Consider the following 12,196-nt stretch of genomic DNA (forward strand, 5'->3'; position numbering starts at 1 on the left):
CTGATGGCCTGCCTCTCACTGCTCTCTGTTGTAGGAAATCCTTCCACTATTTAAGTTTAACTCCCATCTCACACTTAGAGATATTTTTAAACTGCCCGAATGAAGACTTCAAAAAAGCATAGCCGGGCAGTAACTCTTGTTAACAACGTGCACCAACATAGAGGACAAAGCAAAACACCCATAGGAAGAGTGAAGGCCAATAACATGCATTAAAGTGAGCCAAACACGCTATAACGCAGAACGCCATAAACAGCAATGAATGCCACTGCTAGAAGTGTAAATTGGCGCTGCAGCTTGCACAGAGCAACCAGCCTGTTTATAGTAAAGGGCCATGGGATGTTGTCAGGGAAAGAGGGAAGTACGCAGAGGTCACTTGATTACTTATAAGCAAGAATGCATACGATGGAAACCGTACTAGAAAGGCATTGTTGTACTAATCTAATTCACTCACAACAAGATTGTTTCTTCAGGACACTGCAGTGCTTATTAGAAAGAAAAGCAAGGGTGACATGTTCTGATACTCAAAAGATGGTACTTGGCAATAAAGGAGTCTAATCGTACTTGTGTCCCAGACATTATGCTGAGGTTTCCTGGCAATTGGTGAAAGAATAAGACTATCAGTGAAAATGACAGTGGAATTGGTATAGAAGTGTTGGAGAAGGCATGAATATAGGTCAATTTATTAGCATAAAAGTTAACCATAAGAGGTTTAAAGCCAACTAATGCCTGAAGCCGGCGCAACAATCTGAATTCAGAGCAAGAGCATCTTGTGATTATGGTGGAAAGTAACATTTGGTGTCATTAGCATAGACGTGCTGCGAGACATTGAAAGAGGATAGAACATCACCAGGCATGGCTGCGCACAGTCAGGAGCCTAGAGGTCACAGAATACAAAGCCAGTATTACTACAGAGGGGAGCAGCCAATGAACAGCCTCAGGTGGAGTCTAGTCTGCTGTCTAATGACCCAGTGAGTTCTAGGTGGTATACTGATAAGGCCTCATGAGTATTAGATATGAGCCATCAATCATCCCCGATAAGTTCTTCGGAGGCAGTTATCTGTCCTCTCTAGCCTTCTTCAAATCCTCATCACATGCCTGGAAAGAGGTCAAAACACAAAAATCACCTGCATTGCCAGGTTGTGCACCTTTCTGAATAGCTGTGTCCTGCATCTTCTCAACATGTGCTGCAACTTCAAAAACATCATAGACACCCTGGAACACAAACCCTCCATTCACACTTCCTCTGATTAGAGACCATAGTTGTATGCCCTTGCTCCTTCTGAGATTGAGGCCAATTCCACTGCCATCTTGACTTGTCTCTTTTGTGTTGATTTGGTGTGTTTGCACTCATCCCACTAGTTTTCTTTCCTTCCACACCGGGAAAAATACCCTGTGTTTGTACAATGTGATTGGGCACTCCATTAGCCTTGCTCTCCTTTGCTGGACAAGATGCAGGCATCGTGCAGAAAAAGACTAGGGACATATTCAATATAGGACTGCAGGAAGGGCCACTAAAGGAGTCTACAGCTGAAATATACCTCTGGTGGGTGACAGCAATGAAAACCTTCACTAACGGATGCTATTCTGCTATAACCACCTCCTGCCCCCACCACCACCAGAGGGAACCCTGATTTTCTTGTCTCCAACTATTATGTCCCCAAAAAGCAACTGGACACTTTACAAGCAGACTGCCTGAGAAATCTTCTACCCCAATAGTTACATTCTTAGCTGCATTAGTAGCATATAGTTACTCCAATTCATCAGATTATTTTACTTGTTTGTCAGAAGTTCCCCACCCTAAACGATTTGTAATGCATATTTTCTGTGTGAGAAATGGAGATGTGCCGAAAGCAGAAACATTTTCTCCAACACTGGATAGATTTCACCTCATATTTAAAGTGACGTTTGTGCTGAAAGAATGCAGAAATGGACATTTACCACCAGAGCAAGCAAAGACATTGATCTTACCTTTCTGGTAAGTGGCACTTCAATGGGCACAGGGACAACTTCTGCTAGCAGGCAGCCATAAAACGCGACCATGAAAGCAGCAGGGTCATTGTTGGGAAATACAAGGGCTACCTGGAAAAAGGGAAATAGATGATATGAATCCATTTATTTTTACTTTGATTTTTTAATTTGTCTCCAATTCGCCATTTAATCGGACATGAACAAATTCCGAACATTTCTATGCTTGTATGTTGAGTTATTTTATATGTGACCAAGGCCACTGCGTTGGCCGAAACGCGTAATGACCGCTTGCACTATTTAATTCAATAAAGCACAATATCCACAACCGCAGAACAGCATATTCCTGAGTCCGCTGTTCTCCATTTGGTGCCTGCAAGCGTCTTGGAGCGTAAAAAAAAATAAAAAAAAACAAAAAAAATTATATATATATATATATATATATATATATATATATATATATTCCCACAACGAGCTGTGCCCCATTTTGTACACAGTGATGGGCATCAAGTGAAGAGTCTGGCAGCTCACTAGCAGAGTCACTATTTGCTGCCCAAAGATACACACAAGAATAGAAAAACATGAGATGCCAAACATCAGCCGTGTTTCATGTGGTCGACTCACCACACAATGAGCAGACTTATGTATATGAAAAGCAAAAAGGTAACCTTGTGGCTAAACGAGACTTGTTGGCAGTACCGCAGCTATTCAAGGTTGCCTGAAGTAAGAGGGAAACTATTTTAATTTCATCAGTTTGCGTTCAATATTAAAGCAAAGAGGAAGAAAAAGCAGACTTTCATAAAATGTAACAGGCAACACCAGTGCACCATGTTAAAATTTGTTGATACAAAGCCGCGGTCACTATCGTAAGCATAATAGCAACTTACACCACTGAACTTCCAAGAGGAGTGTCTTTCTCTCTGCAGTATAATTTATACAGTGGAAAGCACACCCTGCTAGAGAAATATGCCTTGACTATAATCTCTTACTACGGCAAAAAATGATAGACGGAATGCTGAATGAATGAAACACTTACCTCCAGTCAAGGGATTTGGGTTAAATCCATTTTTCTAACTACGCCACCCCAGTTTGGACCCAGCCATATGCAAAACAGCCTTGACCCTGTGCCTCATGGGAACAGTCCAGCCTGAACTGCCAAGGCGGGTCCTCCCTGGACCAGAAACAAGCATCCTGGGACTGGGTTCGGGGTATATCACCAGTCATCAGCCAGGGTAGCTTGCATCCATTGGTACAGCGAGCAAGGGACCCACATCTGGGCATGCTCAACCCACTCAGAGCAAAAAGTGCTAGCGCCAACAAATGATGGATGGAATGCTGAGTGAATCAAACATTCACCCCCAAGTCACGAGTCTTGTTGGAATTACCACAGCTATTCAAGGTTTGTTTAAGAAAGAGAGAAACAATTGTAATTTTTACCATCAGTTTGCCTTCAATATTACAGCAAAGAGGAAGAAAAAGCACGCTTTTATAAAAGACAACGGGCAACTCAAGTGCACTAGGTTAAAGTTCTTTGCTGCACAGCCGCTGTCACTATCATAAGCATAATAGCAACTCAGAGTCCACTGAACTTCCAAGACGAGTGTCTTTCTCTTTGCAGTATAATTTATACAGTGGAAAGCACACCCTGCTAGAGAAATCTGCCTTCGACTATAATCTCCGCACATTTATTTTAGACTGAGAACAGCTGAGAACTGCAATTTGTTCCTAGACAAAAGAAAACGTCTTCCATCTTGCAAAAATAACATTTCAGAAGGATCTACGATTCACACACAAAGTATGAGAACTAATAATTTTAAGTTGGAAATAAGTGGCTGTCCAGCCTTACAACGCATAATTAGGAATAGCTGGGGAAGACAGGATCTGTATTGGGTTGCAGGAGTTTTGAATGTCTAAAAAACAGACCGTGCCCTCTCGCGTCTTTCCTTGTCACTTTTAGTGGTCTTAGGAGTGGTAGGGTTTTAGAAACTGACACAGTGGGCATGATCATTTCTTTTTTTTTTCTTGCTAATTCCGTGCTGTTCATTAAGCTCTTGGAACCGCAGTGCGCCGATGGCAAAGGAGAAATACTAAAAGCAGCACAGAGTCTGTGCCATTCTCTGCAAAGGTATTAAACTAACAGTGTGAGACACCCATTAAAGATTATTGTTTAATTAAAAGTGTCTGTTCGGGGACAAATCCTAGCAGGGGCATGCTGGCATTAAAATAAATGATAATCCACACAGAAGGAAAGCAGCAAAACGTTTTAGTGTCCAAATATCGGATAACGCCGAATTAGGAGAAATGCAAATTGACCTATAAGAGAGAGCAGGGATGGCTGTGGTAAAAGCGCATGAGCTTTAGTTTAGACAGTCTCTGTCCAAAGGCCCCGCAACGCCTTCAGTGAGCTTTACACCAGTGTTAATGTGGCTGAGAGTGCATAACGTTTCCCTATTGGCCGGCGACATTGGACTCAAACGTATCATAACAAGCAGAGACTATAACAACAGACTAGCACAACGAAGAAACAGAGGACCAAAAACCACCATGCGCATCGCTGCCATCACACTGGCGTTTTCACCGCAAGCACACTGAAGGAGTTGTGTCCTTGACCCACCAGTGGACTCCAAACCCTGGAATAACTTATCGTTGGACACCGATTCAGTCCTATGTTATTTACAAAAAGTATGAAACAAACACAGGAATTGGATAAGTTCACTGAATATGTTGCAGTCATTCGGCCCTACAATTATGACATCGGTCATATTGCACTGTGAAGTCTTTCACTACTTTTTTGGTCTGTGTTAGAAATGTGGTGTCTGGTTGGCAGAATGTGCACTCTGTCCAAGCAGGAACCACAATTCTAGTCATGTTAAGTTAGATACACAGCAAAATGTAACCTGTGTTCACCCACTGGTAGCTTGGCACAGAGCAGGCAGGCTTAATTTAACCGCATCGCTGCGGCGGTTATTTTTCCGCTGTGCTTCTTTTTTCGAAAAGCCGCGTTAGATGACGAGCTCAGCTCGTCATCCGCACACGACCACTGTGGCTGATGACGAGCTGAGCTCGTCATCAGCAGCGAAGGGGTTAGGAGACAAATTGTAATGTATTTGTGCAATCCATCAAATACTAACAGTGAAAGCACCGCAAGAAGACTCCACTCCAGTTTAGAAACATATTTGATTAAATTCGGAACAAAACAAGATAAAAACGACGAAAATCCAATAAACAGAAGTCAAGATATAAATTTTTAAAGAATAAGTGTCAAAATAGCACTTAGAAGCAAATAGCATTTTAAGGGGTTAAACAAGATCACGCTGGACTGGAGCAAAGTCAAGAGTTTAGGCCACCAGCAATGGAGTACAGTCCAGCTACAGGATCCATCCAGGGCCCACTGAGCAAAGTACCATAATTCGTTGTTGCAAAATGAAATGCATGGTGCAATGTGTTGATGCTCCCCATGCCGTTGAGGTAGCGCCGGATTTCTACACGCAGTAGGGGTGATGCACCAGTGGTGGAGATGAAGCGCTGATTCTCGAGTGTGGCGGTTCCAAAGGCAATGCACCGGGTTAATGTGCGCTGGAGACGATGCAGCGATCTTCTCCACACTGTGGCAGCAATGCGTTATTTTCTGATGCGGTGATTGCAGAGATGATGCAGCGATCCTAGACCTCACAGCAACGATGTAGCATCGATCTTGTGGCAGGCAATACATCGGTTTCAATTGATGCAACAATGTTGATACAAAGGTTCTTGTTAGATGCAGCACTTTAAACTCACTTGCAAGTGCCATGGTCTGGTTTGGCACCACTTGGCAGAGCCCGACTTACAGCACGTAAAGTCCAGGTTTTGGGTTGAAGATGAAAGGTGAAGTCTTTGATATCTCTGAGACTTCAGCAACAGGAGGCAAGCCAACAAGCCTTTGGAGAAACTTAGATTCAAAGATGTAGAGAGCAGGTCCAGTCCTTATCACTTTCAGGCAAGAGGCAGCAGGTAAACACAGCAAAGTAATTTACCAAAGTGGTAGTCCCGCCCACAGAACAACAATCAGCAGACAGCAGGCCAACACAGCAAATTAAATTAGCAGCACAACAGCTCTTCTTCCTGGCAGAATGTCCTTAGTTCCAGCGTTGCTCTGTCTTGGTGAGGTCAGAAGCGCCAATTTTACCTTTTAAGTAGGGAGACTTCAAAGAGAAGCTTTGAAGTGCACAAGCTCCTGCCTTTCCTGCCCTAGCTCCATTCGTGCAATCCCTTGTGCGGGGACAGGACCCAGCCCTATCAGGTGCAGTGTCAGCTCCTCACTCCCCTCCTGCTCAAGATGACCCATCAACATGCTGATGACTCGGCACTCACACCTACCCTTCCTTTGTGTGTGTCTGTCAAAAGGGAATGCAGGAAGCCAGCTGTCATCCACCCCAGATGTGTATTCCAAAGATAGGCAGAAAAGCACCAAATGGTTGAAGTAAGAAAATGCAAACTTTCTAAAAGTGGCATTTTTAGAACTACAATTTAAAAACCAACTGCACCATTAGTTTTATTTTTAAAAGTGATTCCAGAAACACTCAATTTGGTTTTCCTAGCTTTTCCCAATGGGGAACAGCACTTATAAAATGTAATCAGTTAGCTCAAATGTTATGCTATGGGAGAGATGGCCTTGCAGTAGTGAAAAAAGAAACTAAGATTATTTCACTATCAGGACGTGAAAAGCTTTGAAGTAGATGCCCCACTTCATAAATATACTGCACCCTTGCCATGGGCTGTCCAGGACCTACATTAGGGGTGACCTATATGGAATGAAAAGGAAGATTTGGGCCTGCCAAGTAGGTTAACTTTGTAGGTTGATATGGCAGTTTAAAACGGCACATACACACGCTCAGCAGTGGCAGGCCTGGAACAAGTTTAGAGTGCTACTTAAGTGGGTGGCACAATCAGTGCTGAAGGCCCACTAGTAACATTTAATTTACAGGCCCGTGGCACAGGCAGTGTACTTTTTTTTTAAACACATTTTATTGAATTTTAATTTCCGTTCATAATCTTGTAAAATGGTCATGCAACTACATCACATGTTATAAATACAACCAGTATTATGGTCACAACGATGTAATACAGGTCAGTGGTATAGACTGGGTAAACATAAAGAGTATGAATAAGTACCACTTTACAATCCTCCCCCCACCCTCGATAACTGTGGTCACATTCCAAGAGCAATATCCATATCTGTACATTTGCATCCTAAGTGTATTGATTTGCATACAGCTGCGTAACACATCCATATATTCCGTTTGGCAATTGGGTGTGGGCAAATTACAATTATTCATACACACATTTCGAACATCAGACTAATACATTAGGTTCCTCCGATTTGAGCGCCTCCAGCATTACCTCCCATTCTAGGGCTATCGGTATTCTACGCAGCCCTCTCGCCTCTTCTCTTCGCAGCGCTGCGCCTTCTGCACTACTCCATTTTACCATCTCCGCGTGCCATTTGTATATCTCAGGGGGCCTGCTGGACTTTCAGTGCATGGTAATATTCCTACAAGCCAGTAGGAACGCCAGGTCTATGAAGCAAAACTGTACATTGTGCTTAGACCTACGATTGTGCAAGCCCAGTAGGCATTCCTCCACTGTACCGTGTAGTGTAAGGTGGGTCGCTGTTTCAGTAAGTTCTTTAATCCTGACCCAGTATTCTACAAGTGAGGGGCATGACCACAGCATATGTAATAATCCTGCTCCCGGGACATGGCATCCTGGGCATAAGTGTTGCGTCCGGGTAAACATTTTATCCAGCCGGCCTGGGGCCAGATAGGCTCGATGTAGGATCATGGTCTGTATAAACTTGAATCTCGAGTTTCGGGAAACCTTTTTGGGGTGCGCTATAATCTTTGCCCATTCAGTATCCGAAAGTTCCCTGCCTATCTCCACTCCCCATATAACACGCAATGAGTCTAGGTCAATCCTGGTGTGGGCGCTGATCCCATGATATATCCAGCGGACCCGGTGCCGTCCTCTCCCCATATAATGTACAATTTTCACCAGTTCATTTTGGTCGGGTTCCTGGCCCCGTGGTACCCAATATCTTTTAATGTACTGTAGGAGAGCAGCGTGTGTTAAGAATAAGTGTTGTGGTGTGCCTGTCTGGTGAACAAAAGTGTCATGGTCCATCAGGAGTTCGTTACTAAAAAGGTCTGCCATCGTCGTTATGCCAGAGTCTGCCCATGTTATCAGTGTATGCTGTGTGAGGATACCAGCGGCAAGCGGGATGCCCAGTAGGGGTATATAGTTCGCATATGTGGATGGTGTTTTTGTGTATCGGAGTGCCGCCTTCCAGCACGTCAGTGTAGTTGTTAGTAGTGTAGGTAAATCTTTTCGCAATTTGTAGCTGGGCAGTAAAAGAGCGTGTAGGGCACCATTTTCAAAATCAGTCTCAGTGTAACCTATTTCGTGGAGATTGCGGCCAGCTGTACAGTAGGATAACCATTGTAATTGGCAGGAGTAGTAATATGCACGGAAGTCAGGGACTCCCAACCCTCCCATACCTGTATGTAATTTCTTCAAGCTAATACACCGTCTACCTGTGCCTCATATTAAGTCTATTAGCAGTGTGTTCAATGTTTGAAATGTGGAGAGTGGCACTATTAGGGGCAAATTCGTAAAGAAATAAAGTAGGCGTGGTAGGACCACTATTTTCGCTATTGCGGCCCTCTCCGTAACGGATAAAGGCAATGAGGCCCAGAAAGCAATACTGGATCGCAGGGATCGGATAGTTTTGCCAAGATTACCCTCCAACATATCAGTGTTTGTTCTATACACCTGGATGCCCAAGTGTTAGACCTGGCACCTTGGCGTGAGTCTCCCTTCCACTTTTTGCTGATGTGCCTCCGATGTTTTGCTGGTTTTCCGATACTCAGGGCACTGCGCCACGGCTGTCCCGTGCCGCAGTGCAAGTGCTCCCTACTGTAAATTGTACATGCGATTGGTATCCATGATTGGTGCATTGGATTTACTGTCAGTCCCTAGTAGTGCGCACTAAAGAGTGCTGGGGCTTGTAGATGCCAATACTGCTGGTGGGCCTGCAGCGCTGGTTGCGCCACCCACCGAAGCAGCCGTAAAGATGTGTCTGGGAACTGCGACCGCAGAACCCGCGTGCGGTCTCGTACTGCCACGCTAGCTGGGCAAGTGCACCCACTTGCCAGCCCCCGAACCTTCCCTTGACTACATATTAGTCACCCCTATGGTAGGCCTGCGGGCAGGGTGCGTTGTAGGTGTAAGGTAGGACAAGCCCTGATGTGTGTGGCATGTCCTAGTAGTGACTTACAACCAAAACCGTATTTCACTATTGAAGGCTACCTGCTCCATTAGGCCAGACTGAGCTGCTGGAATTATTACACCCTATAATCCCAGCAGGCTCAAGGAGCATGGTAGCGAGTCGTGTTTAGTATGCCTGAACTCAGGATGATAAAATATTTCTTGTAGTCAAGTTTATTTTAGTATCCTGGGTTTGCAAATGCTACTTTTAGAAAGTTAGCATTTGCTTGCTTAACCATTTCAGCCCGCCTCTGCTGGTATGTGTATCTGACTGTCTGGGACGTGTGAGTGACAGGGCTGGGAGGATGACAGGTGGTGAATGCGCAGATTACACCTTAGTGGGAGGTAGGAGTGCCTCTTGACTCGAACTGTAGCTGTGCTCGGCCACCACAATGCTGGCTCCACCCTCCTGGGGAGCGGCGGATGACTCGGCCGGCACCTGGCCCAGGGAGGGCGAAGCCCCCATCAACAAGGTACTCTGGCCGCCCCTGTCCGCACAATGCTGGCTCCACCTCCTGTGGGGCGTCTGATGCGCCTGCCCCTCACACTGAAAGCAGAAGCCGGAGTACACCCACCGGGGTACTCAAGGACTGAGAGTGGCTATGCAAAGGCCCCCCTGGCCTGCGAGAACAAAAGAATTGGCGTATAAAAGAAGGAGCCCTGCTCCTTGAAAATTAGATCCTGTTTGGGCCACAGAAGGACTCTGCCCTACGAGAAGGACCGTGAGAGACAAGGAAGGGTGCTGACTCTTGCCTGTGTCTGGTGCCTTGCTGCCGAAGGAGAGGAAGAAGAAAAAGACTACGAGAAGACTTTTGCTTTACTTTGTGCCAAACTCTGCTAAAGAGATCTCCAAGGGCTTGCAACTGAACTTGCCCCCTGACCAGCGTCCCAGGACCAGTGGACGCTACCCCCTGAAGGAAAGCGACTGCGGGTGATGACCATCGCCGCAGTACCGACGGAGGAATCTCCTCCAAGGCAACGACATCCACCTGACCACCGTGACCGGGGCCCAAAGCAACAGCGAGAGCAACGTGAGGTCCAGCCGCTGCTGGCCCGAACACCGTGACCGCAACTGCACCGGGAGCCCGAGAGCAAAGCAAAGGAGGACCCATCCGGTCCGAGCTCTCGAGTTGACTGCGCAAAGAGCAGCCACTCTCCTGCAAAGACGGACAGTTGCCCTGTGAGAATCCGCAAGGTCGGTAGCCTGCCCGACAGCCCAGCTGTGAGCGCACAGCTGCACCGGCACTTGGCTGGGTACGTCCTGCACTTGGGGACCGTACTGCCACTTGCCGCCACCGCACAGCCGCCGCCTCCAGGGTCAGAGCGGACGACGAGAAGAGGAGCCTGCCGCCACAGAACACCGCTGCCCCGGATGACCCGTGAACTGCTCGGCTGAGAGCCGCAACGAACAGCGACCCCGGGAAGGCAACGCAACGTGGGACAGATCCCCTGGAAGCCGCCGGCTCCACAAGAACTTTTTGTTGATCTCGGCCCGAGGGCCCTAAGAGAACGCTTAAACTGCTAGAAAGAACTGTGGTAGCCTGAACTGAGTAACTTGCAACCGTTATCGTAAAGTACGTTGACTGTATTCACAAGCCTGCTTAAAATCTATATAAAGAAATATATTTTTACAGAATACAGTCTGGTCTCGTTGTGTGGTGGGTTGGTTGTAAAGGTGTACTATTGCAAGTGTTTAACCTATATGCCCCAAAGATTAGCCTACGACTGCTTAAGCCACACTACCTAGAGGGTAAGCAGAGGTTGTCTGGAAGGTAACCCTCAGCCCTGACGAGGAAGAGGAGAGTCCCTGCTTGTCGCTAGTGTTGCACTGCGCCAACTAGAGACTCCCCCTTCCTACATTGGACGCAGCGGTGAGGATTTTCGAATTTACACTTGCGATACCTATACCTGAGCTTCTGACCACTACACAAGGATTACGGTCCGGTTACTTAGCCACAGACTTTGCTTTTTGAATTTTGCCGAAATAAGATTCCGAGTGCGAAAACCATGCCAGGCACGAAGAGCCTGGATGGAGCGGAGTCCACGACCTCCGAAGTGTTGGAGGTGGAGTGGGACCCCGCAAAACTGGATAAATATTCCAAGGATGAACTGAAGTTCTTTTGCAAGAAACTCAAGGTTCCGCACGTTGGCTGCAAAAACAAGACCCAGCTCTCCAAGGCCCTGAAAGCCTGGGTAGAGTCCAGAAAGACCCCGGAGGATCAAGACGCCCTCGCCGAGCAGAATGCAACGGAGGAGCAGAATGCACTTGGGGATCTGATTGACCTCGAAAGGCAAGACAGCGTGCACAGCTTTGGTAAAGGCCTGTCGCCAGAGGAGCTGGCGGACAGGAAGGAAACGAGGAATCACGAAAGAAAGCTGGCAGAATTGAAAATCCAACTGGAGCTTGAAACGAAAAGAATGGCGCTGGAAGAGCGAAAGCACCAAATGGATTATGAAGTAAAAATGAGGGAGATAAGTCTCAAGGAGAGAGACTTGGATCGTCCTCCCTCTGGTGGCAGCACATCGCCAGTACAGGTAGAGTCAAGAGTGCACATCCCGAAGGACGTAGTTAAAGAGTTCTTTAAGGGGGATGACATAGGACAGTGGTTTAGGGCATACGAGGTAGCCATGTCCTCCCACCGGGTCCCTGACAAGGATTGGGGAGCGGGGTTGTGGGGAAGGTTCCTTAGCGAAGGGAGAGATACCTTGCTAGATTTGCCCGTTGAAAATCAGAGATCCTATTCCCACATGAAAGAAGCTTTAATGAACAGGTACGGGCTTACCCCTGAAATGTATAGACAGAAGTTTAGGGGATGTACTAAGCGGCCTGGGAATACGTATGTGGAGTATGTGACTTACTTTTGCAGAGCACTGGATGGTTGGGTGAAGGGTAGCAAAGTTAATGATTTTCAAGGTCTCTTTGATTTGA

The 12,196-nt window shown here is 46.4% G+C and overlaps 1 protein-coding gene across 1 annotated transcript in view; it reads right to left on the reverse strand.

Moving 5' to 3' along the window:
* Window positions 1-1,968: 1,968 nt before the first annotated feature.
* Window positions 1,969-12,196, reverse strand: part of LOC147667590 (disco-interacting protein 2 homolog C-like) — a gene marked incomplete at both ends in the record, with an annotated part of 319,227 nt that continues 308,999 nt past the window's right edge. Inside the window, one exon of the mRNA XM_086948800.1 lies at window positions 1,969-2,075. Within this exon, the coding sequence (XP_086804926.1) occupies window positions 1,969-2,075 (107 nt within the window). The remainder of the gene's footprint in view (window positions 2,076-12,196) is intronic.

Source organism: Lissotriton vulgaris, unplaced genomic scaffold (genome assembly GCF_964263255.1).
Source record: "Lissotriton vulgaris unplaced genomic scaffold, aLisVul1.2 SCAFFOLD_2351, whole genome shotgun sequence".
NCBI lineage: Eukaryota > Metazoa > Chordata > Amphibia > Caudata > Salamandridae > Lissotriton > Lissotriton vulgaris.